The 25,587-nt window shown below is 48.8% G+C and overlaps 1 protein-coding gene and 1 long non-coding RNA gene across 4 annotated transcripts; one reads left to right on the top strand and one right to left on the bottom strand.

Annotated features, from left to right (window-relative positions):
- Positions 1–93: 93 nt before the first annotated feature.
- Positions 94–21,617, bottom strand: LOC116946844 (serine/threonine-protein kinase DCLK3-like). Of its 3 annotated transcripts, none has more exons than XM_032962044.2 (6): positions 21,474–21,617; positions 19,863–20,537; positions 8,216–10,005; positions 5,154–5,286; positions 1,818–1,985; positions 94–1,230 (listed from the first exon to the last, which is right to left on the bottom strand). In XM_032962044.2, the coding sequence occupies exons 2-6, from the start codon at positions 20,272–20,274 to the stop codon at positions 1,046–1,048; spliced, it is 2,688 nt and encodes an 895-aa protein (XP_032817935.2). In that variant the 5' UTR covers positions 20,275–20,537; positions 21,474–21,617; the 3' UTR covers positions 94–1,045. The 3 variants fall into 3 exon arrangements, with proteins under 3 accessions (XP_032817935.2, XP_032817952.2, XP_032817943.2); XM_032962052.2 differs by having other exon boundaries at positions 1,070–1,230; positions 5,203–5,286; XM_032962061.2 differs by lacking the exons at positions 19,863–20,537; positions 21,474–21,617 and adding an exon at positions 13,416–13,553.
- Positions 8,293–13,968, top strand: LOC142929297 (uncharacterized). The gene is made up of 3 exons (XR_012945535.1): positions 8,293–8,383; positions 11,310–11,504; positions 13,430–13,968. It is a non-coding gene; the product is annotated as an uncharacterized LOC142929297 (long non-coding RNA).
- Positions 21,618–25,587: the final 3,970 nt, after the last annotated feature.

Genomic DNA, 25,587 nt, shown 5'->3' with positions numbered 1-25,587 from the left:
CAAAATATTATAAACTGTGGCTTATAGTAAATCACTCGAGTATGATTCACACATCCTTATATGCAGATAACTTCACGACCATTTGCAAATCGGTTCAGAAAGTCAGGTGAGTTTATTTATAAAGCTTACATACGTGGTACAATTTAGCAATCGCTATATATTAACACACTGGTCCCTTAATGCCTATACAGATGCATTACGTAAACACAGTATTAAACCTTTAATGCCGACTACATAAGTCCACCTCTCTAAACGTTTTAAAGCGGTAGTGCAGGTGCGTTGCTCGCTAACGCAGCTAGCTCGTATGAACAGCAAACACAGGTTTTATTTATTAAGCCGCACGGCGATCCACGTCTCCATGTGTCTGATGGTTAAATGTGAGCGTGAGGCTTGGGCCTATTCAGCAATAGTGAGCAGATGCCAGAGTCAGTAAAATACTGCTATTTGTGGAGCAGCAACCCAAATGATGGTTTTACCTCAACCAATAGGTGTGACATGCAAATAAATAGATGGTGATGTAACGGACAAAGTGGCAGGAGAGAGTCCTGTCGTGTTAAAACCCATTTAAACGTCTTGACCATCCTTTACGTTGATTAAAATGGCTGCAAATTCCCTCGCCTCATGCCACACTGCCATGGTTACCAATGTTTGTGTTATTGGTTTCTATATTTTTGGAACCGCTTCATAAATTGGTTTTCGAGATGTTCTTAAATCTCATTGTTTATTGACACAAAGGGCTAGTATTTAAAAAACTATAAATTGGATTATTTAACGTCAGTGAACGGTTTAAATAGGTTTCAGGAAGTGTGTTTGCATTGAGATTTTCTTTTCACAACACTGCCATTGCCACGGAGGAAGCAACGCGGATGATGGAGATTGAGGTCTATCCTGTACTCCAGCCTGTTGGGAATTTCCATTGCAGTACCCCCCCCCCCCCCAGCGATGCCATCGCAGCAGTGGCCAAGCGAATGCAGAGTGCCAGTGTGTAAACTGGCGCCGCAGACGGCCAAGGGGACGGGGCTCGAGAATCAGGGCAGCGACTCCGCTAGCGGTGAAGAGGCCGGCGGCGGTCGGCAAAGTGCCTCTGTATGTTCATGGTGACCTCCCGGTGCAGGTCGGTGTGGTCGCCGGCGCCTCCGTCCGACACCCAGGGGTGGTGCAGCGCTTGTCGCGCAGTGTAGCGCCGCGCCGTATCCACCACGAGCAGCCGGCTTACCAGGTCCTTGGCCGCTTCGTGACCAAAAGTGCAACAACGAAGAAAAACTATTTGAATTCCGGTGGTCGTGTTTTAGAGCGCATGCTGACTGGGAAATACCCTTGTAACATTTAAATTGTCACAAAAATACTTTGTTAATATACTACGTTGAATAGACCCAAGCCAGAGGGTACTGTTGTGGGAGGATGACAAGTTTAATTCTCAATTGGGTCAACTCGGCCCATATTAAGTAAATACAGTTCTTACCACTGAGAAGTCATCAGTCGTCCGTCCTATTGGTCGGCATGGCCCTGACATAGAATTGTGGAAATGTGTCCATCACTGGCCAAGGGCTCCCAAGAGAGACCACTCCACCCCCAATGCTCATTTGAGCAGGAACACATTTTCGATTTAATTCAGAAAAGACAATAGCTCATTTTTTTTTTAGCAAGGACTTCCTTGAGACGTTCACCACTTCCTAACTTCGCGTTTTTGTAAATAGTTTGCAATTGAAAGGACAAGATTTGTGAACAATGCGTGTTTGACCCCTGGCGGATGACACTTGTGAATCTGTGTCCTCGGTGACCGTGCCAGCATTTTGCACGTGCGTGAAAAGTCTCACCGTCGGAGATGTGGTCCCAGTAGGGCGAGAGAAACTCGTACTCCCCGAGCTGGATGATCTCAAAGAGCTCCTCCTGGTCACGCTCCAGACTGCGGAACGGCGGGAAGCCGCACAGCAGGATGTAGGTGATGACGCCGGCAGCCCACATGTCCACCTCGAGCCCGTAGCCTGGGCGGAGTGAGCCCACGCGAAGCATGACCACACAGACCCTTCAGCTGCCGCTGCTGCTGGCAGTGAAACTCTACATCTGATTTGTACCCCCCTTGCAAGGAGTCAAGGATGTATCCGTGCTTCAGTGTTAGACGGTGATTATCTACATGGGCAGTCATCTGAGCCAGTGGTGGAACTTCCAGATTCCTATTGCAAGGACTGAGCTTAACACGTAGACTTTCGCGGCCAATATCATCCATAAGAGGTTTGTAAATATATAAATGTGTCGTTATACCCGCCACCACCCGACAACCAATTAGTAAGGGTTGTCACGTAAACAGAACATGCCAATTCGTCACTAGTACAGCACGCCGGTGTGTTGGAGAGCCAAGCCACATTTACAATCTGGCTGTCGCCTGATGAAGCTAGTTGTGATTACTAGTGAAACGTCATACTCCGATGGTAGATGTGGCTTGGCTCCCCAACACACCGGTGTGCTGTACTAGTGACGAATTGGCACGTTCTGTTTACGTGACAACCCTTACTCGTTGGCTGTGTCGGGTGGTGGCAGATTTTAACGACACATTTACGCGATAAAACCCAAAAAAACGATTGAAGGACTGAGCTGTTTGTAGAACAATAGCCTTTGACGTCTTGCAAAGTCGTAATTGCTTTATTAACACGAGAGAGATGGTCGACTGAGCCTACCCTGAATCAGAATTTACAATTGCAACCTTATTCAATTTATTTAAAGTATTATATTTCACATGTGGTAACATGTTTAGGAAATTTAATTCAAGTTTGCTAGTATATACCTGTACTCTGTTCCCTTGTTTTCGTGTTCTTTGCTTGAAAGGACAGCAAGTCATATTGCATGACGCCTGTGAAAATGGGCTGTCACTGGTTTATGAAGTCCACTCGCGACTTTAGTTGTTTGTTAACTATTTTAAATTATTTCCACTGTGTTTGGAGTGGTTCAGTGCTGTACAGATATCACACCATGTGTTCTCTATCCTGTGCTTTGTCGAGTTATTTTTCAACCAGAGTCTTAAAAAATAACTTTGCTCTGGATTAAATTTTCGCAGTACATTGAAAAAAAATGACGCGTTTCGAACGTTGCGCAGTCGTAGAAACGCAACTGTGCCACTGCTGCCAAATGTCACACATCCTTAAACACGTGCGGTGAACCTCCGCGCGGCTGCGATCGTGGTGTTGCCGTGCGTAGTCTTGATTATAAAGTGCACGTGGGTTATTTGTTAAGAGCCTTGGCAAGCACTGTAAATACATGGGAACACCGGGGCAACTGAGGTCTGTGTGAACTTTCTCGGCAGCCAGTTCACATTGAACGATTCTTGAGCAGCAGGTGGAGACGGGGCCCTTGGTCCATCGAGCAACGCTTTGTGCACCACTCGAGGGCCGTGAAGGGCCGCCAAGGAGAGAGACGCAGGCCCTCCATACGCAGTTCGTCTTCCACGTCTTACAGAGCCAGGATGTTGCAGTGCCGCCTGGCGGCTGTGCTCTGTTCAAGGAGCTCGATTCCAAAAAGAATGCGTTCATCATGAGTCCTTGCTCGGCTCTGATGAAATGGCGCTTATTGATTAATGGACGGTGAAATGAGGTAACTGTTAGGGAGGGAGTTTTGGCACCGTCTTTGCATATACTTTAATCAGGCGATTGGCTTCATTTGCATGCGATTTTAATACTGCAGCGATGTAAATATCACGTTTATCAAAGTGTTATTTGAATTGATAATTAAACGTATTTAAAATGCATTTGTTTAAAACCAAATTTGGAAGTCCGATGCAAATTTTGGACACTGTTGGTCCTTAATTTACAGGATATTGTAAGTCACTTAGACATTCTAGATTTAAAGCTTTCGTGACTGCAAGGATCCATACTCTTTGGTTCTATTCGGTAAAGTCACGTAAAAAAAAGTGTTCACTCCAGCGCTGTCCTCTAGACAGTCTGGTCCCTTCACCTGATGAAGGCCACCTGTGTTGTGGCCGAAAGGTCGTGAATTTTTTTATTTTTTGTTTTTTTTACGTGACTTCACTTAGACATGTCTGTGTAGCCCAACACTGGCTGGGGTTTCAATGGAAGAACAACAATTTACGCTCGATCTTGTTTAGATAAAAAAAAACATCTGCATCTTACACCATAACCCGGTCTCACGATCATGAACCCGACTCAACCCTATGGCATTAGAGTTTGAATTAACTTTTCTACTGTTACATTCCCTCACATGGATGTGTGTATTGATGAGACCACGCTCGTTCTTAGTGAGACGTGGACTCTGCGAGTGTCCACTGCATTCTCTCTCGTCAACTCGGTACCTGGTGCAGTGTGTAAACATCAGCGGTGGAGGCACGAACGTGTGCTTTTGGTCACAGAGCCACTCTTGTATTGTGCTGGCCTTAAAGGGCACTTACATTTGTTCGTCCAGCCTTGAAGGCTAAACGGAGAAGCCTTGTGTATATATATAATTGTGCTTGTGTCACCTGTGTTTGTCACATTACCTCCAAGTGCAACAACAACAACCGCCACTAAGTGGCGGTGACGTCAGCACGGCGCTTGTGCCAGGCTAGGTGCACTTTGTGGTCACGTGGTTTGACCGACCCAGATGCAAAATAGAGGTTGTTTTGGGTTACATCCCGTAAATATAAATGCCGTTAAAACCCGCCGCCACCCGACTCAGCCAATTAGTAAGGTTTGTTCCTAGTTCAGCACACCGGTGTGTTGGAGAGTAAACCTACAACATTTACAATTACAACCAGCCTCATCACACACCGGTGTGTTGGAGAGTAAACCTACAACATTTACAATTAGAGTACGACGTTTCGCCGATAACTACAACCAGCCTCATCACACACCGGTGTGCTCTCTATTATGGATAATATTGGTCTCGAAAACCTCTCACGTGTTGAACCGACTGAGATGGCTGGCAGATGCACCACCCGTGTGCCCCCCCACCCCCCTCGCTATGTTTTAAACGACAAGCTGATACTCTCTGCTCGTTGTTGTGAGCGTCGCTCCTCTTTGTCCATCACCCTCGATGCACCCACCTATCCTGGCACAAGCGGCCGTGGTGAGGTCACGGCCACTTGGTGCCAGACTGTGTGATTGGTGAAGCAGCAGGTTGTTTGTTGTGGTTTGTTGTTGTTGTCGCGGTCGTGTGCGGTTGGGTACCAGTCTCGGCCAGGATCTCGGGCGCCACGTAGGTGGGGGTGCCGCACACCGTATAGATTGGCCCCGTCACCTCCATGGCCAGGCCCAGGTCGGCGAGCTTGAGCGTCGTGCCGCCGTCCGCGTTGCGTTGCACCTGCAGTACAGAAAGTAGGTTTCCTACCCGTGTCGTTGTTGTTGTTGTTGTTGAGATGGTCTCTCGTTTGTCTCCCGCAGGCCAAACGTCTCAAAAGAAGAATTGGTCAAGCAACGTGAGTCGTAAGAATCGGTAAAGGAGTTCTCCAGGTAAATTAATTAACAGAGGTTTGAAGACTTTTCCCACCATTTTTCTTTTTTATGCAAGTGGAATATGGTAATTGTTTGCGGCTGTGACCAAATTAGACTTCTTTAGCTAAGGTTAAATGTAACAAGGTACGTTTTAATCAGCAATCATTAATGAAACACCTGTAGGGTGCCAATTAGCGAGCGTGGGGTTACATTTGAGCGTTAGAAAAAAATGGCTTATCATTTAACTCAGAATATAACCAGTGGAGATGAATGTCGATAATCAAATAAAACCTGGGAAGCACGTGGATCCCTGAACCTCCACATCGGCTTGGCTGATACTGAAGAATGTAGTGCGGCCCAATTAGTGCATCGGCCCTGGCTCTGGCGAGTGTTAAGGTTTTTGTTTTTGTTCATTAGCAGTGCATTGTCCAGGACCAAGGGCCCATTCAGCCCATCGAGATATACTCCAGCGTGCCAGATCACACTCTTGAGTGCTGTTCGGTCCTAAATAGTTGAGAGTAAACGACACCGTACATCATCAATCTCTAGCTGTCGGGTGACATTAGTGTTAGCTGCTGTACGCTTCGGTGTGGAAAAAATAAACTCCACAGATCTATATTTGCACGTTGTTGTCGTCATGGTGATAACGCATTAAAAATACGCCAATGCGCTGTGTGGATTTATAAACAACCAAGAGGTCAAAGTGATTTTTCTGCTCAAAATAGCATTGAGGCGGTGCTCATCTGTTTATATCCCTGGGTCCACAGTTGGACAATCTATGTTCCTATGGCGAGTCGATCCATCGGACGATTGCTGACTTCAACACAAAGTGGTACTGGTTTTTTGTATCAACCCCGGGAACGATTGTGGGTCGAATCAATCCCCAACCTGGATTTGAACGTGCAACCTTCTGAATGCGAGCCACTCTCTCCAACCGCTGATCGACGATTTATAAGGCGTCTATATCTGTAAGGCAAGGTGCTGTATCGATATTGGTGGGGGGATGGGGTGAATTGAGAGGACGGCTATTTTGGGAGGGGGGTGAAAGGAATGGGATGAGTGGGGATCTGGAGGACTGAGGGAGAAGAGATGATGGTATGGTAAGGGGTGTAACTGAATAAACTTCAGAGAGGAGAGACAGTAGCTCATGAGATGGTGCCGCAGTGATGGGAAGTTAACCCCCTCGCCTGGTATACAGGAGGTCGTGGGATCAATCCCGACCCTGACGCCCATTGTATATTTTGAGTTTGCGGTGTCTCTCTCCCAGTGGTCGTGTGGATTTTCCTCCGGGTCCTCCGTTTTTTCCCCTCCACATTTAGAATCAACATGCGAGTATTTGGCTGCTATAAATATCCACATGATACGCAAATTTGTTTAGCGATCATTTGTGATAGCCAGGTCGCTTCTGAAAAATAACTATAGGGCTCAGTGGGCCTTACCTGGAAAAATAATAAAATAATGAGTATAGGAGAAGAGGCTTTGAGCCAGCACTAGAACAGGTTCAACAAACAATCACATCGCAACAGAACCTTTCAAAGGAATCTCACCACGTCGGTACAACTGGGCTTGCTCGTCGCTTAAATTACCCAAACAGTTTTTGTTTCAAGGAACGTGCTCCTTGCTACTGCTTTTGTAATGTGATGTTGGTTCATATGCTTAAGCTGTGCCACTGAAAGGATATCCAAAACTGGGTGGTGGTCCGATTCTACATTTAATGTTTACAGTGAGTACACAATGTGATGAAACCACAACATGTGAACCACATAGTTGTTTTTAGAATGGATAGTCTTTTAAATGATTTGTAATCAAATGGTGCATTTCAAATACCTTTCCCCTGTGCATACTTGTAAGATGTCTCAAAAGTCACCGAGTGTGTGTGCGTTTTATTTGGGGAACAGTAGCACATTAATCACACAATGCACTATGAACCTGGCAACCTTAGTTAAATTCCTTGCCATGGATGACATCAGTGGCTCATGATAGCACAACCTAAAAAGAATTACCTTGGAGTATAGTGCCAACCTGGCGTTGGCCACACTACCGCCGCAAGCGCCATGTCAGCCTCAATAGGTGCTCCCTTCTCCCAACGGTCTCTATATTATCTCTGCGAGGGATCTTTGACTTGTTTATTTTTAAGGTAAACGTGCCCTCAAATTGCGAGCCCATGCCACTGCTGACAGCTCTAGAGAGCCTCTTTAGAGGGTACTTGGCCTCCTCTTCCACGCTGGCCAGACATCTGGGATGATATGGGAGTATACTCTTTGGTTCTTTCGGTAAAGTCACGTAGGTATAAAATAAAATAAATCACGACGTTTCGGGCGCAAAACAAGCGTCCATCGTCAGGTGGGAAAGCATGGTCTGCTGCACAGTCTGCCTCAGCAGCAGATCAGGCTTTCCCACCTGATGATGGACGCTTGTGTTGCGCCCGAAACGTCGTGATGTATTTTATTTTATACCTACGTGACTTTGCCGAAAGAACCAACGAGTATGGATTCCTGCAGTCACCAAAGCTTCAAATCAAGATTGATATGGGAGTACTCACACTTTACCACGCCACAGTTCACCTGCAGATCGACTAACTGCGGTGTACCCATTCATATTGCTGGCTGGACAGAGTCGGATGGCCGGGCCGGTGACTCCTGGATTCACAGGTCTAGTGTGCGAGCCGTGACACCACACAGCAGCGTCCCATTGTTTTTTGCGTGCGGCGTTACACCTTGTCTACAGCCTTCCCTCCCCCCCGGCGCCGCTGGCCCCAGAAGGGAGCGACGGCGGCGGCGGCGGGGGGGGGGTCTCACCAGCAGGTTCTCGGGCTTGACGTCACGGTGCACGATGTTGTTGGCGTGCAGGTACTGCAGCGCGCGGCACAGGTCGGCAACCATGGCGGCGGCGTGGCGCTCGGTGAAGCGCACGCTCTCCGTGATGGCGTCGAACAGGTCCCCGCCACGTACGCGCTCGAGCACCAGGTAGGCGTCGCTGGGCGACTCCATGGCCTCCACGAGCCGCACCACGTTGGGGTGCTGGCCCAGCCGCGTGGTGAGCGCCACCTCGCTCCGCAGCATCTCCTCGCGGCCCACCAGCTTCGCCTTGTCGATGATCTTCATGGCCAGGTCCCACTCGGCTTCGCCCGCGGAGCCATCACCCGACGATACCCGTCGGCACTCCTTCACCGTCGCGAAGTTGCCGTCGCCGATGGTGCGCCCGATCTCGTAGCGGCTCTCGATGTCCTGGAGGCTCACGATTGGCATCGGCAGATTCGGGAACTTCTTGCTCTTCTTGTCTGCGTCGCCATCCTTTAATTTGTTCTTCGCTTTCCCCTTGTGTGGTACGACGTTGCCGTTGTTGTTTCTATACTGCCGAGGTATTTCTTTGTCCGATTCTCCGTTCCAGTAATTTCTCACCGGAATTTCTGAGTTATCACCTTTTGTGCCAAAGTCTTTGTCTTTCTTGGGGTTTACATCTGAGTCACTCCTCACCGTGCGTCTATCTCTGTCCTGCGGTAATCTCTCTGGCTTGTTCCCCTCATCCCTCTCCTTCTTGCTTTCATCTCTCTTTTGCTTCAGTTTCTTCAACTCCTCATCCAGGTCCCAGAGTTTCCCTACTCTGCTCTCATCCTCCGTCTGAGCCTCCTCCGAGCTGTCCTCCACCCCGGCATCCTTCACCCTCGCCTGTCGCTTCTGCTCCAGCTCGCGCTGCTCCCTCTGCCACCGATCCCGTTCCCACCGCTGCGCCTCCTCCCTCTCCCTCTGCTTGAACCTGTTTCGCTGCTTCTCCAAATTCTCGACGTACACTTTGTGAGCGGCCGGCCCTTTCATCCTGGCAAATTCGGGGTCTAACTTCCTCCGTGCTTCGACCTCGAAGTCGCTGTCATACTTGAGGACGACTCCGTCATTGACTCTGCGCAGTGGCTTGAGCGCTTTGTCGGGGCCCTTCTTGGCGGCCCCATGCAACTTGAGGCCGTCGCGGTGTGACACACGCTGGGCGTACGGGTTCTCCGGGAACAGCTCCTCCAGCACGGCCTGCAGATCCTCCGATGAGGGCGGCTCCTTGCGCGTGGCGGCCAGGAACACGTCGTCGCCGCGGAAGAAGTCCGACACGGAGCGGGCCTCGCGGCCGCGCAGCGTGTACAGGCGCCGCACGTGGTTGGTCCGCCACCGGGGCAGGCCCAGCGCCTCCGAGATGTCGCCCAGCAGTTCCTCGAAGCTCTGCGCCGCCCGCCGATTGAGCAGCAGCGTGATTCTCCTCCGCGGCCCACGCCCCCCGACCCGCACCACCGTGATTACTTTGGGCCTGGCCGGCACGTAGTTCTCCGGCCGGCGGAGGAAGTTTTGGCGGACGCCCTTGTCCAAACCATTAGACGCCGGAGCAGCCAGCGCTCGTTTGTCGCTCTGCCGGAGGCCGTTGTCCGACTGGGTGGCTTTCACTTCGTCCCGGCCTGCGATGCTGGGAAGGGTTTTACCAAAAGCCGTGCGGCCCGTAGGGGGGTACGTGGCGCGCAGGCCGTTTTTCACGGAGCTTCCAACGGTCCCATTGTCTCCCGTGAGGCCACTGCTGGTGCTGAGCCGATCGTCAAGTGGGTGTCTCTGCCCTGCGAGACAAATCAGTGCATTATGTTTGTTGTGTTGTGGTTGCACCCGATTCAAGAGAATGGCTCACAGGGCTATACCAAAAAATACATAAACTGAAACTGAACTGAACCAATGGGTTACAGACAAACCGGCATGTTATCGGAACAAACACGCGTTTTACCAGTCAACCCAGCACAACGCAGCACAATGTCATACAAACCACTGCGTTATCAGACACATCAGCGCATTATACCACACACCACCGAGTTATTGGTGAAAGTAGAAAATGAATGGCAAAACCTCACTTCGTCTGACTGAAACGTAGGAAAAACACACTTCAACTTTTTTGTGAAAGCAAACCCGACAGGACATCGTCACCTTTGCATGCTTAATAAAAAGAGCAGGTGTGAAGTGTAAGTGCACACAACGCCGTGTTGTCTAGAGCACCAGTTATCTGCGCCCATCCCTGGGTTTCAACTCAACACCCCGGGCTCTTCGCACGCCGGGGTCGGCGCTCCGTGCCTGCGGGGTCACCGCAGCGACACCGCGGTGCGCGCGGGGGGCTTTCTGCTAAACACAATTCCCGCTCCGGCTTCAAAGACTCTCGCTTCACAATCGTGTTGCTACAGGCTACAGTATCCCTGGTGCCTGCAGCCAAGCGATCAACTGGAAACAAATTTGGCGCGTCACTTGTTATTGAGCAAGAGCTGTTGAGTACCAATTTTTTGGGGAGGAGACATTTTGTAAAAATAACTTTTTGTTGCAAGAGGACAGGCACTTTTGTGCTCGAATCTTGTAGGGCGGGCACTTTCCTCGATGCCCCGACCAATTGTGTTCACAAGATATGGTGTTTTTTTTTATTTTGGAAGGAAAATTAGAATCTGTCAAGAGTAGATATTATTTATTCGCTTAGTTTCATCAATGCACGTATTATTCCCTTTTTATAGTTTAATCATGAAATTTGTTATCACCATTATGATACGGTTGTGTTCCTGAATTCATCGAAGTTTAAATTGTATTTGTCCGACAGAGTTAAATTAAGTAATTTAAACGTGGGCAGTGATGCACTTGAACGTGCTGAGCAGACGTGCCATAAAAAAAACTTAAATCACATACATTTTTTTGCGGGACACTTGCACAAACAAAGCTCACGCAACGGGTGAATCAGAACCACAGCAGGATTTGAAAGGTTTCTTTTAAACGGAGCGCGTCACTCTAAATTCAGCCGTCGGCCTCGGCACGGCATCTTTTGTTGGCTCGTTTTGTAAGCGAGCAAATTAAGGATGTTTTTTTTCTCGTCCCTTTATGCGCACCGTTTACGGAGCGCCCCAAGTGGCGTCGCGGCAAGGAGGTGCCCGGCCGATCTGTCACTCTCGACGAGCCCAATAAAGCCAGAGTTACCGTGGTGACGCCGAAACGTTCGCCAGGACGTTTCATCCCGGCGAGTACGCGGGCGCTCATCTTTGTCATCGACTGCCCACTCCCCGCCACCTTCCCTCTCTCAGTTTTGCACAGCACGGTATACCCCACGCACACATATACCCCCCCGCCCCCACGAGTCGGTCTCACCGAAAACAAAGATCCTTTGTTTCTGTTTTAAAGACTGTTTGGGCAGGTGCTGTTAGCAAGCACCAATTAAGGCTGGCATGACGCATGAGAAGAGAATGGAGGGGCCAGCGCCATCCCTATGCCGCCTTTGTCTTCCCAAGTGCTGAGGTTCACCCTGCTACCCCAGATACTCATTGAAGGCCGAGTCGACTAGAGGTGGGCAGGGCCCAAGGCAGGTACAGATACCACTTGCCCCCGGTGTGCATGGCCAGGAATCGCATTTGTTTTGCAGGGATCGTGTTGCGGTGTGAGAATCACTACAGCGCCACATCGCTCCCCACGTCCACGAGCGCGCACACAGAGCTTGTTTACAGAGCAAGCAGTGCTTTACATCCCACCGCCTTCATGGAAAGGACCAGATAAGTCATCCATTCAGCGATGCCATTGTGGGCTTGACGAACAATGTATACACGAATTGCAGCGTGTCTGCATGCATCAGCGAACCTCAATATCAATTGTGTCGCTGTTTGCTGGTGGCATTTTGGTGTTCAACAAATACATTTTCTGCAAATATATTTTACGAACTAAAAATTCCATGTGGTGGCGGATTGGGGAGGCCTTCATCCAGCAGTGGATTGACCATGTCTGATAATGATGAATCCCATATTGTTGACGCCCCACATGTTGCGTTATAGCTCAACCTATTTATTTTTGGATAAACCTAGCTCATCAACAACCATGAAACACAGCTACTCATGCGCACATTTCATAATCGTATTCACATCGTTGTGTATAACGCAAACACCGTCAGCCAAAGGAATATCACACGTGCAATTTTAAGTGCATCTGTGTATATTCGAGATATGTTTCATATTTACACAAAAAAATCTCTTTATAATTTTTAAGGTCAATTTCGGAACTTTTTCGGATAGTTTACATCATGTACTCATGAAAAATATCTTCGTGCGGACAACACTGATGTCAAAATCTTTTTTATACTGGAGGAATCCGTTGAGCTTTAAAGCTCTTTTTCACGGATGTCACTAGGTGCCCCATGACATCGCTTTATGGCGGGACGAGCGCGGCATTGACACCAGGTCAGTGGTGTCACTTCCGGTTTCTGGATCATTCCAAAACAAAACAAATCCAAGTCGTTCAAAGTTTAGCATCTTGGCCGGATTTTGGGGAGTGATCCAAAATCCCCCGCACATCCTTCGCATGTTCGTAGATTTGAAAACAATAGTGACGGAAATGTTCGCTATCGTCAATGCAATTTTACAAAATAGCTTGCGCATTAGAATTTTATTTTATAATTGTATCCACATCAAGGCCGCAGCCATGGAGTCAACATTGGCGGGGACCAAATCTATTTTATAGCAATATATTAGGGGGGACATTTTGAGCATATTTATGAATATTGGGGGGGGATGTATATATATTATAATTACGGCCTTGGTCCACATACACTCCAAGAAAAAATAAAATATCCCAAGCAGGATACTCCTAGAAAAGTGCATTTGGACCCAGCTGAGCCGCTCCTGAATACAGAAAATATTAAAATCATACATTTGTATACCAAAGCATAAACAAACACTTACATTTAAATAGTTTAAAATGACATTACTGCTGAAACCAGATTTCATTGAACCCTATGGCATTGCAACAAATAATATGCACGTAAATTTGTACGTAACTCACTCCCAGCACGTGGAGCAAAACATCAAACACAGCGTGCCAAAATACACGCAGCACAAGTCGAAAATCCACGGGAGATCCTTACGGCACAACTACAATAAGCTACAGAGTAGTGATATAAAAACATGTTGAGGTTTCAATATAATCCACAAGTGCACAAATGCTGCTCAAAACTCAAAGCACTTACTCCTCTTCCCCCAGATGTACTTCTTCAGCACCGGCTCACAGGGACAAGAGTCATTCAGGCTGGGCATCGCTCAGCTTGACGCAGCGACCGATCCTGCGATCACAACCTAGGGAGGTCCTCCTCCGAACAGGGCTCGGCGAGAGGTGCCCAAGGAGATGGCCCTGGCGCCCGTCACATCGCTCCCGCCCTTCGTGGCGTCGCCGCTATCGCCTCGGCGCTGCCTCCTCGATGTCTGTGCGGGATTATTGTGCCCCGGGCGCCTGGCTAGCGAGTCAAGAACCCCACGACACGCCACCACCTCTCCCCCCCTCTTGTCTACCCTCTGGCAAGAGTTGGTGGGAGGAGCCTCAAGCAATTCACTCGCCAGCAATGGCCCATTCCAACTGCGCACCTTGCCAACATCTTGGGCTTCTCTTGACTTCTGTCGTCAATTAGAAACGTTCTCCTCAAGCCAAACTTTACGCACAAGGCTAGCGTTAGTATCGTCAGCTCAACAGTATACTTTTCACGTGAAATGTAGTTTAAGTTCCTAATAAATTGCGTGGAGACGGAAGTGTGCAGTTGTTTTTTTGTTACAAATAGATATTTAGCTCTGGTCCCTTTATTTAAATAAAAAAAACTAATTGGGGGAGCTGAGCCCGGTTGACACTTGAGGACATGGCGAGGAGCTGAGCGCCATGGGGGCCGGTATTTTTGCGTTAGATCTCCGTGGCAACACGGCCCCTCGTCTCCTCGCTGTGGATCTCAAGGGCCCTTGGGCCGCTCTTGTGCCGCGGCTGCCTCAAGAGGGGCCGGGCCCAGGAGCCTTGCAACCCCTCCCTGTGCACGGCCCTCCGATTGCCGAGACGCGCGGGAGCCTCCGCTCCCGCGCGTGGTGTGGCACCGCGCGTGCAGCAGCCACGGGACGCAGCATCGCCCGCGGGCGTCGCGAACAACAACCGGCGAAGAGCCCCGGATCGGTGCCACCGTCGCACCGATGTCACCTCACTCGGGGGCTTTTTTTGCAGCAAATCTTTACAGAGGGTGGGGGGTTGTTTTCTTCTTCAGACATCAATGGGAAGGCCCTGGGATATGTTTTAATATGAAAACACGAGGGCTCTATCTGCGATTGGGATAAAGGGGCATGGCAACCTTCAACCAACCTTTCATGCTCTGCTGTCTCCATAGAAGGCTTACTTTGATAATAAAAAAACCTGCTCCGACTGTAGGCTTATTTTTTAACATTCGAATTCTGACCGCGTTCTAGTTTATCTCACCGTTGTATCAATCTATTTAGTCTTCTTACACTATGGTGGCATTCATCTCCGTTTGGAGCCCTGAGTCTTGAGTGCAACATTCCACATTCCTATGGTAGAAGCCACTTTCTATAATTGTCCACCGCTATTGTTGAGTACCCATGGAGTTATGCTTAATTTATGATCCCAGGAAGCTAAGTTGATCCTCAACAGGATTTTAACTCTCAGCTTTGCAATTCCTAGTCAAACATTTGAACTAACGACGCAACCCAATGAATTATGCCGCTTAAAATAAGAGCTCAGTGATTCTGTTTTATTTAAAGCAACTTTTCACACTTTGAGATGCAGTCAGTTCGTATGAAAGCAGCAGCGATCGCATCAGTCTGAATAATCAGTTGAGCGAGGTGTACGCGAGGCAGCACACACGACTGGACCACCCCGGACAATAACACAAAACAAAACGCCATCAATCACCGCCACCCGGCAGGGAGACGCAATACAGACGTCACACAGCGTTGCGACCCCTGAAACGGCGAGACTTCGGCGACCATTCGTGTGGCACTAAAGGGAACAAAAGGGGCCACCCAAATGATTGGAAACCCCTCGCGGGAACGCAGACGGGCACCTCTGGGAAGGGGAGCGTGAAATGGGCTTTTGGGGCTGCGTGCTGGGCTGACCAGGATGTGCTGGGGGGGGGGGGCTGTGAGCTGAAAAGTAATGCTCGGGCTCACAATTGCTCCGTGGAGACGCCTATCAGCCGTGCACCGGTGCCTGCTGTGCGATCGGCCTACCACGGGATGTCGAGATGTTGCATTATTCAGTTTGTTATCATCGCGCTCATTGTGGCACCGCCACGAATCAAAGAGCCTTTCAATTATAATGGAACATTCTCCATGCGAAATCCGATGTACTGTAACACGACGGCTTACAGAATTACCTTACGGTAATCGACGCCGCCCTTTAAATGACAACCATACACAATTTAAGTAAAGTCAAAGTGATTTCCTGCTCAAAAGGACGCTAAGGCAGTGCTCATCTTCTGTGTACAGCCTTGAGTCAGAGTTGGAAATTCTGCTATCCTGTGGCGGGAGCGAGTTTATGCATTGGACCATCTTATTGTGTTAACCATTGTATCAACCCCTGAGAGATGATTGGTTGAGTTAACCCCCAAAGAGGATTTAAACTTGCAACCTTCCGATTGCAAGCCGCTTGTTCAACTACTAAGCCACCTTGCCGGGTAGTTCAGTCGTAAAATAAATAAAAAGTGATAGTTTAATTTCAGAGTATAAGCGCAGTGAGACTGAAGTTTCATCTGTATAAGGGGCTCATGGCTGTCACTTGGGTTACAACATTTGAGACATATTTGACTCTGTGCCGGACCTGACTCAGATCATGGACACCAGTGGCAGTGGTGGCCCAGTGGTATCGGCCCACAGAAGCGTGAACACAGGACCTCGTGTGACAGTGACGTGAACACAAAGCAATGTGGTGTTACTACAGAGAATCTGACCACCATTGTGCCTCAAGACAAGTGAGCACTGGGGGCGGTGGTGATTGCGAGGAGCAGGGAGAATGGGAGATGACGCCGACGGGACGCTGACCCAGCAATAGAATTCTGATAATAGGGTTTTCCCTTCAAACGGTATTAGACCAGAGGAAGCCAAAAGGCGTTTGAGACGAGGCTCAAAAGAAAGCTGTCTCTGGTGTGGACCAATCAGTTTCAAGGACAATGCCACATATATTATCAGAGTATGTTTTTTTTGCATTCTGACCACAAGCATTGTGGTTAATGCACACATGATTCCTTGTTAAAGGTTTCAGTTTGATGTCTTAACATCTTAACACCTGTTTTGTTGCCAGAAAAAAGGGGAAAACCCTATGATCATATGATGGTACTGGCAAAGGAGGTCCAATGACGAAATAGAATTCTGCTCAATCATAACCCGGCCCCTTGCGTGGGGTCTTCACGAACCAACCAAGGAGCATAGAAGGGCAGTGGCTTTGCCGTCTGTAGCCCCGTTAGCAGGACACTGCCTCGGTGCTCCCATTAACACATCACTGCCCTCCGTATTAACACAGTACTGCCCATGTGTCCACGTGAACACAACACTGCCTCTGTGCCCACATTAGCGAAGCCACGCACTGCCTCTCTACCAAATTCTGGAACAACTTTAACATCACAAAATGCAACGAGCCACAGTTTCGTGCGATGTAGTTGGGCGGACCTATAACATCAGGAAAATGAATGACAGCGTGGGACGACATTGTGTAACTTATCAGTGCAGTTGTCATGTTTAGAGTTAATTTCATCATATTTTCACCGTTTGGAGAATCTACATCACTTTCAATGCTGACCCTGCTCATACTCCCCACAATCTGTGGGTAGTAAAGCGATTCCGTAATTGCTATTTGGGTCAGATCACGTGAGTAAAATAAGGATGTGTTATGTAGCGTACATCCTCCTCCACCCGACAATGTCAAATCAATTTTATAACTCCAACGTTCCTGTTGTGGAATAATAAAACTGATATTCTAAAAGTCTATAGGCAATTGTGACCGATGTAAATGTTTACTGAGGTTGCTTATTCCTCGAAAAATCCCTAAAACCAAACTGTCGAAATTTAAACCTCCGAAAATTACTGCCCGGAGGTTGATTGGTTTCACCCATGAGGCCGGAGTCAGCATACTGAACACTTAGAAATATAAAAATCCTCATTGTCAGTGATCCAAATTAATTTTCCTCTAGTGGAATGTGCCACTAAATCTGAAAAGCAGATAAATCCCACTACTGGGTACCAGTATACCATTTTTTGGGGGTTTGCCCCTTGCGGACCCATTCATGTGCATATCTGTTGCCATCTGAATCTGGCAAAAAGATTCACCTTGTATAATTCATATACATAGTTAATCGTCTTTCAATTAATATATTGTCCAGGTGGGAACACAATGATACTCTACTGTCCATCTTTCAATCAGGAAAGATCTCTGAACATAGACTCGATAATATCAACACCCAATTACCGAATGATTTATGTACAGTGAGGGAAAAAAGTATTTTATCCCCTGCTGATTTTGTACGTTTGCCCACTGACAAAGAAATGATCAGTCTATAATTTTAATGGTAGTTTTATTTGAACAGTGAGAGACAGAATAACAACAACAACAACAACAAAAATCCAGAAAAACGCATGTCAAAAATTTTATATATTGATTTGCATTTTAATGAAGGAAATAAGTATTTGACCCCCTCTCAATCAGAAAGATTTCTGGCTCCCAGGTGTCTTTTATACAGGTAACGAGCTGAGATTAGGAGCACACTCTTAAAGGGAGTGCTCCTAATCTCAGCTTGTTACCTGTATAAAAGACACCTGTCCACAGAAGCAATCAATCAATTAGATTCCAAACTCTCCACTATGGCCAAGACCAAAGAGCTCTCCAAGGATGCCAGGGACAAGATTGTAGACCTACACAATGCTGGAATGGGCTACAAGACCATTGCCAAGCAGCTTGGTGAGAAGGTGACAACAGTTGGTGCGATTATTCGCAAATGGAAGAAACACGACAGAACTGTCAATCTTCCTCGGTCTGGGACTCCATGCAAGATCTCATCTCGTGGAGTTGCAATGCTCATGAGAACGGTGAGGAATCAGCCCAGAACTACACAGGAGGATCTTGTCAATGATCTCAAGGCAGCTGGGACCATAGTCACCAAGAAAACAATTGGAAATACACTACGCCGTGAAGGACTGACATCCTGCAGCTCCCGAAAGGTCCCCCTGCTCAAGAAAGCACATATACATGCCCGTCTGAAGTTTGCCAATGAACATCTGAATGATTCAGAGGACAACTGGGGGAAAGTGTTGTGGTTAGATGAGACCAAAATGGAGCTCTTTGGCATCAACTCAACTCGCCGTGTTTGGAGGAGGAGGAATGCTGCCTATGACCCCAAGAACACCATCCCCACCGTCAAACATGGAGGTGGAAACATTATGCTTTGGGGGTGTTTTTCTGCTAAGGGGACAGGACAACTTCACCGCATCAAAGGGACGATGGACGGGGCCATGTACCGTCAAATCTTGGGTGAGAACCTCCTTCCCTCAGCCAGGGCATTGAAGATGGGTCGTTGATGGGTTTTCCAGCATGACAATGACCCAAAACACACGGCCAAGGCAACAAAGGAGTGGCTCAAGGAGAAGCACATTAAGGTCCTGGAGTGGCCTAGCCAGTCTCCAGACCTTAATCCCATAGAAAATCTGTGGAGGGAGCTGAAGGTTCGAGTTGCCAAACGTAAGCCTCGAAACCTTAATGACTTGGAGATGATCGTGCATAGAGGAGTGGGACAAAATCCCTCCTGAGATGTGTGCAAACCTGGTGGCCAACTACAAGAAACGTCTGACCTCTGTGATTGCCAACAAGGGTTTTGCCACCAAGTACTAAGTCATGTTTTGCAGAGGGGTCAAATACTTATTTCCACATTAAAATGCAAATCAATTTATAACATTTTTGACATGCGTTTTTCTGGATTTTGTTGTAGTTATTCTGTCTCTCACTGTTCAAAAAACCTACCATTAAAATTATAGACTGATCATTTCTTTGTCAGTGGGCAAACGTACAAAATCAGCAGGGGATCAAATACTTTTTTTCCCTCATTGTATCTAGGCCAGAGCCCAACGCGACGGCACAAAGCCCATAGGATCGACAGAGATATCGAATTTGCTGGTACCACCCGCTCTCGAGTAAAATTTCATGGGTAACCAATGTATTTACATGGCCAATAAACTAAAATTATGCAATACACTTTTCAAATAAATCAACGAGTCACACTATTCATTTCTGTTGGCCATAAGAGGAAGTTGATAACCGCTAAAGGTGTGCCTTCTTAGATGGAACATGTGTATACTCTTGCACATAGAATAAGCCCCTGTACACAATAGAGCCACGGTTACAGATAGTACTTATTCCGGGAACTATTCGGGCACATCACAGCCGTCCTATGCACAGATTTTTATATCCAGTTTGGTTAAAAAAATATATAAAACCTGTTGCTACGAACATCCAGTTCACCAAAATAGTAATTTACCCGAGTGGCGGTGCCTTTAATGCAATGACCCTGACTTAAAACCAGCGCCGCAGCGTTCCACAAAATATCCAGTGACAAATTGACTCCTGGCCATCACCACTGTGTTGGGGGAGGGGGGTGTGATAGCCATACCTCTCCAGCGGAGTAGCCTGCCCCCGGCGGCATCGTTAGCCCCGTACTTGACGCTTCGGAAAGGCTCGAAGGAAGCGCACACGTACGCCTCCCCATCTCGCAGCGCATCCACGGAGCCCGCCACGGGGGACCCCCCCAGCGGGGTGTAAAGGCGGCGCACCCCGTAGGGCAGCGGCACGGCGCGGGACAGGTCCGCCAGCAGCTCGGGCCAGCTCACGTAGCGGTGCGGGGTGATGTGCAGCGTGCGCGCTCGGAAGTAGCGGTCCCCATTGCGGTAGAAGCGCACCACCTTGGGTCGGCGCAGGTCCCTGTAGCGCTCGTCCGTGAGCTCGCGCAGCTCCTGGGAGCCTCCCGCGGCTCCACCAGCGGCGCCGGGGGCTACGGCCTCGTCCGCCTTCTTGCCGTGCGCCATGCCGCCCTCGCCCAGGGCGATTTATTATTCAGATGCGCCGCGCCACGCTTAAATGAAGCCACGAGTGTCGCGTTGGCGCTGAGCTCTGTCATTAACGCTCAGCTCATAGCGTCCACCCGTGGGGGAGGCGCGCTCGTGTGCGCGTGCAACGTGTGGGGGGTTGGGGGGCTGTTGATGGCGGTGTTTGTTGTTGTTTTTGCCGAGATCCGTTCTCGATAAAAACCGGCGGTCACAACAAGTGCAGGCGACGATGCGGTTACCACCTGCACGAGAGCGATAACAGAGCCATGCGGTCAAATGCATTAATTGATGGTATGAGTTTAATCTCACTCTACCAGTAACATATACCCATTGAAGGGGAACATGTAATAGTTGACAATACACAGTCGTAGATGGTAACAAATAAAGTCACGTGAAATTAAAATCAAAGGTGATGAGCACAACACAAGGCGGTTTGGGTAATTTGTGTGCCGCCGTTTAATGCGCAACAGGGTTTTAACTCAAATTGGATGTCCGGCACAAGCCACGATCACCAGGAGCGTCTCCTGAAGACTCTGAAGATGAACAGGGCGAACACGCGCGCAAGTTTAACCAGCAGGGAAGCTGAACTAACGCTTAGATAAATCAAAGAGCCTTTTTTTTCGGGGTGATAGTGGATTTATGATCGTCTCCGCGGTGTGGTTATCTCTTTCAGCGGACTGCCAGCGCGACCTGCGAGCGAGCGGCGTCCGCGCTGATGGAGATTTATGAGCCGATACGATGTGTATACCTTCAACAGCCTCCGAAGGAAAGTTCACAAGCAGAGTGGAGGAGCTCCAGACAAGCGCGTGGCTCTGATCCAAGGCGCGAGCACAGTTTGCGCGAGATTCGCGAGCTGCCCATAAGGCCAATCAATACCCAATCTTCTGGGGGCAACGAATTCACGGTGAGCAGTTACGGTAACGTGGTCGGCAGTGACAGAGAGCGATGGCGTTTTGTTAGAAAACAATACAAAATGATGCTGTCACTACTGCCGGTGAAATTTGCCTGGTGCCATCATTGTCCTTCAACCAGAGGTCGTGAACCCTGAGCGCTCAGTGACCACAACCGACCGCATACTTGATCCAGACACCACGTCAATATAACAGCACGGCGCGATGCCGTGACACTACACGGCGGGAGAGTGACGACACCGTCACCACCCCCCTCCTAACACTCACCGGGACAGCGCCGCTGACTCCACCGCGCGTCGCGTCTCGTCCCCTGCGCCTCTCGCGGGGACTGAGGAGCCACCGACCGAGAGTCCTCGACCACGGCGTCCCGCAGCGTCCATCGCGACGACCAAAGCGGCGGCCCTGGGAATAAGCACCCCCACCCACCCACCCACCACCCCCTGGGCTCCCTCTCCCCCAGGATCTCATTGCCCGTCCCCCGCCCCACTAACCTCGCGGCTCAAGCCTAGCCGGGTGCGCAGCGGCTCGCAATGCGCGGAGTGGAATTTCTGGTGGAATGGGATTGGAACAGAGCGGAGCGGCGGGCTACGTTGAGTATCCACGTTAACGCAGAATGCGCCGCGATAAAGTTGTGCGGCGCTTGGGCTGTTGCGCGCGCCTACGTCGAGCGAGAGATGCGACCGGGTTTCGCGCCGTCTCACCTTGCACACCCGCAGTGGTGATTGCGAGTATGGTTTGTGAGCTGTTACAGAGGCAGGAAGAGGAAGAGATGGACTGCGCAAATGAAATACATCATCGCGGCTGTTTAAAAAAAAACAAAAAAAAGTGGGATAGGAGCAGGATACGTCGCGAGCCCATCTTCTTTGCGGAGATGGAGCGATGAAATAATCTCGTGTGCAGGTGGATTGTTGCATCGTGAGGCCGTCAGAGATGGCCACTGCTTGGTTCGGCCTTCAGCCAGCAGTGGATTGTTCATGGCCGATGAAGATGATGATGATTTAGCAAGATGAACGTCCTACTTAAGAAACGTGCGCGAGCGGCAGTAGCGGCTGGCGACGGGGGCTGGGAGATGGGCAGTGAGCTGCGTCAGCCGTGTGGGGCACGGGCTCTGTTGTACGGTGGTGTCTGTGTGGTCGGGTTGGCGCACTGCGCTACGAACCCGGCGGCCCCAGTTCGATTTCTGCTCATGGCTTGCAGACAGCACTTGCCCAAATAGTCTGTTAAGGCTACACAGGGGAATCTTCGTCTTTGTGTGCGTGAGTGAGATGGAGAGGGTCTCGGTGGTGGGAGTAGCGAGTGGTAACACCAGTGACGATTATCTGAACCGGCCCTGGGCCTCTCCTAGGTCGACACAGCCTCAAATGAGTATCTGGTGCGATGTGTAAACATCGCCACTGGGGAGACAAAGGCTGCCGGGTGTGGTGCTGGCCACCCACCCCCTCGTGTACGCCTTCATAGGTTCTGCTAGCGAACAACATTGCTCCAACAAGTCTGTTAAGGCAATACGGGGGGGGTCTTTGTCTTGGAGGTGATCTCTTTATGACCGAGTATATCTGCGGTGGGGGGGTCTGTGTGGCGCGCAGTGTATGTGCGTCTGGTGGAGGAGGGGATCTGTGTGGCTGGAGAGCGCGTCTCCCCGTCTCTCACTCATGCTGGACAAACACTCCACTGCTGCCCCTCGCTTTCATTTGCGCCGCGCTGGGCGACTCGAACATGCCCCGACCACTTGGCCGCGCGCACTCGTGGGCGCCCTCCTGGCGGCTGCGAGGGCGCCGCTCGAGTCCCCGCGCGGAGGATGTTTACCTGGTTGGGGGACACAGCTCCCCCCCCCCCCGGCCTCCTGGAACCATTGCTGGCGATGTGGGGCAGCGTGGAGGTAGGCGGCCGAGTCAATGCCGCATGCGGGGGTGTGTCAAGGGAAGCGAGATGCTGCATTCAGAAAACTCAAGATATTTGTCAATAACACCGGGTCCTTCAAAGGAAAAAAAATATATGTAATAGGCGACGTTTTGAGCAATTATCCTCTTTCATAGCACACATCGCCCGAAATGTATGTGCTATGCGGAAGGACCGTGCCCCAAAACGTCGCCTATTCCAGTAACATCCTCATTTACGTTCCCCCCTTTTACGTCGTTTCGCAAATACGTCCGTCACTTTATTAATACCACTACGTGATTTGCCTCGCCTCAACCCACACTTACGTTGCTGACAGCATCATTTGTCAGTTATCGCATCCATCGCCTCAGCCTGAGCCTCCACCTAGCCGGTAACTTGCTTTGATTGAATAATATCATCAACATCCCAGTTGATGATATCAGTAGATGACACATATCATAGATGACACATGTCATCAACATCCCAGTTGCTGATATCATTGCCCAGGTCGACGTAGCCCTTGAGGGTTTGGGACACATCATTGCAGATGTGGTAAGATCGGAAATCGCTGCAATCCTCAAAAAATCTAAGACACCTATTAGCAACATCAGCAAGGATGAGCGCTTTGAGCTTTCTCTATGAAGATAAGAGAGATGACATCGTCATCCTCTCAGCCGACAAGGGCAATGCCACAGTCATCATGGACAAAACCACATACAATAACAAAATTGAGGACCTACTTAATGATAGTAGCTATACCAAATTTAAAAGAGATCCGCCCAACCGCCTCGTTATGAAAACCAACAACATCATCATTGAATCGACATCTTTAATCGAACAAACCAAGCGGGTTTCCTTAAAACCCTCTGCTGCTAGACCACCCAGATTGTATGGCTTACCAAAAATCCATAAAGAAGGGACACGTTTTCGTCCTATCGTCTCCACCATTGACTCACCCACCTACAAACTGGTCCGATTTCTTCTCTGAGACCTTACAACCATTCACTGGTAAGACCACCTCAGCTGTACTAAACTCAGCTCACTTGGTATCTCACTATCTCCAGGTGATTTGCTCGTTAGTTTCGATGCGGTCTCTTTGTTTACCAAAGTTCCTGTGCGTGACACCATTGCAATCATTGAAGATTTGGTCCAACAAGGACTGAATGCTGATGTACCGGCCCTGGCGAGACACTGCATCACTAACACTTACTTCACCTGGAATGGAACATTCTACAAACAAGTGGAAGGTACCTCAATGGGTTCTCCCTTATCTCCAGTTGCAGCCAATGTTTTAATGGAAAAATTTTAGACATATGCCATCCAGGCATCCATTATGCATCCGTCCTTGTGGAAGAGATACGTAGATGACACGTTCATCATCTGGCCACATGGCAGACCAGCTCTGAACCAATTCCTCAACCACATCAATTCCATACACCCAGCAATCAAATTCACCATGGAGGTGGAAAAGGATGAATGTTTTAATCGAAAAGAGACCAGATGGCTCAATGGGACACTTTGTCTACAGGAAAGCCACCCATACGGATGCCTACCTAAAACCTGACTCCCACCACCATCCATCCCAGAAGAATTCCTTCATCAAAACTCTACACCATAGAGCTCGATGTATTTCCAACCATCATCACCTAGCCAGTGAACTGGAACACGGACGCCAAGCTCTCAAGATGAATGGAAATTCAGACTACACAATCCGTAAAGCTATCACCCCAACCGTTGGGAAAGAACCATCTGAGGACCCAATCAAAGTCATCATCTTGCCATACATAGCAGGGGTCACCAAAAAGATTTCCAAAATCATGAGCAAACACAAGATCCATGTTCTATTTAACACAATACATACATCTTCTTTGGTTCCTTCGGTAAAGTCACGTAGAATGAGAATAAAATAATAAATTAATAAAATAAAATAACAATAAAATTCTCACGACGTTTCGGCCACAACACAAGTGGCCTTCAGGTGAAAGGAACAGATCTGTTGGGACGACAGAGCTTCAATGAACGTTATTAAGATTCGTCGCGTATTTTTAAGCTGGTTTAGAGAAGTGAGGCACCTTGACAAAGCGGTTTACATATAAAACAGGAGAATTTAGCATTGAAATAGCTGAGTGATTAGCTTGTGACTGGTCATAGAAATAGCTATGTTAAAGTCAAAGCTTACACATCCACAGAGGCACCTAGTACAAATCAAACAGGATAATTTAGCATTGAAATAGCTGAGTGATTAGCTTGTGACTGGTCACAGAAATGGCTATGTTAAAGTCAAATCCTACACATCCACAGAGGCACCTAGTACAAATCAAACAGGAGAATTTAGCATTGAAATAACTGAGTGATTAGCTTGTGACTGGTCATAGAAATAGCTATGTTAAAGTCAAAGCCTACACATCTACAGAGGCACCTAGTACAAAAATCAAACAGGAGAATTTAGCATTGAAATAGCTGAGTGATTAGCTTGTGACTGGTCACAGAAATGGCTATGTTAAAG

Source organism: Petromyzon marinus, chromosome 2 (assembly GCF_048934315.1).
Source record: "Petromyzon marinus isolate PM22_M1 ecotype Great Lakes invasive population chromosome 2, UKy_Petmar_22M1.pri1.0, whole genome shotgun sequence".
Taxonomy (NCBI): Eukaryota; Metazoa; Chordata; class Hyperoartia; order Petromyzontiformes; family Petromyzontidae; genus Petromyzon; species Petromyzon marinus.
This window is presented reverse-complemented; position numbering and strand designations above follow the sequence as displayed.

Bases quoted from the DNA above. Each gene is read 5' to 3' on its own strand.
- LOC116946844 (XM_032962044.2), bottom strand. From the start codon at position 20,274: ATGGCGCACGGCAAGAAGGCGGACGAGGCCGTAGCCCCCGGCGCCGCT. The intron at 1,986-5,153 runs GTACCCAACCGC...CACTCCGCCCAG, and splicing joins CGAGATCCTGGCCGAGACTG to GCTACGGGCTCGAGGTGGAC. The intron at 1,231-1,817 runs GTGAGACTTTTC...TTGGTCACGAAG, and splicing joins CTGGGACCACATCTCCGACG to CGGCCAAGGACCTGGTAAGC.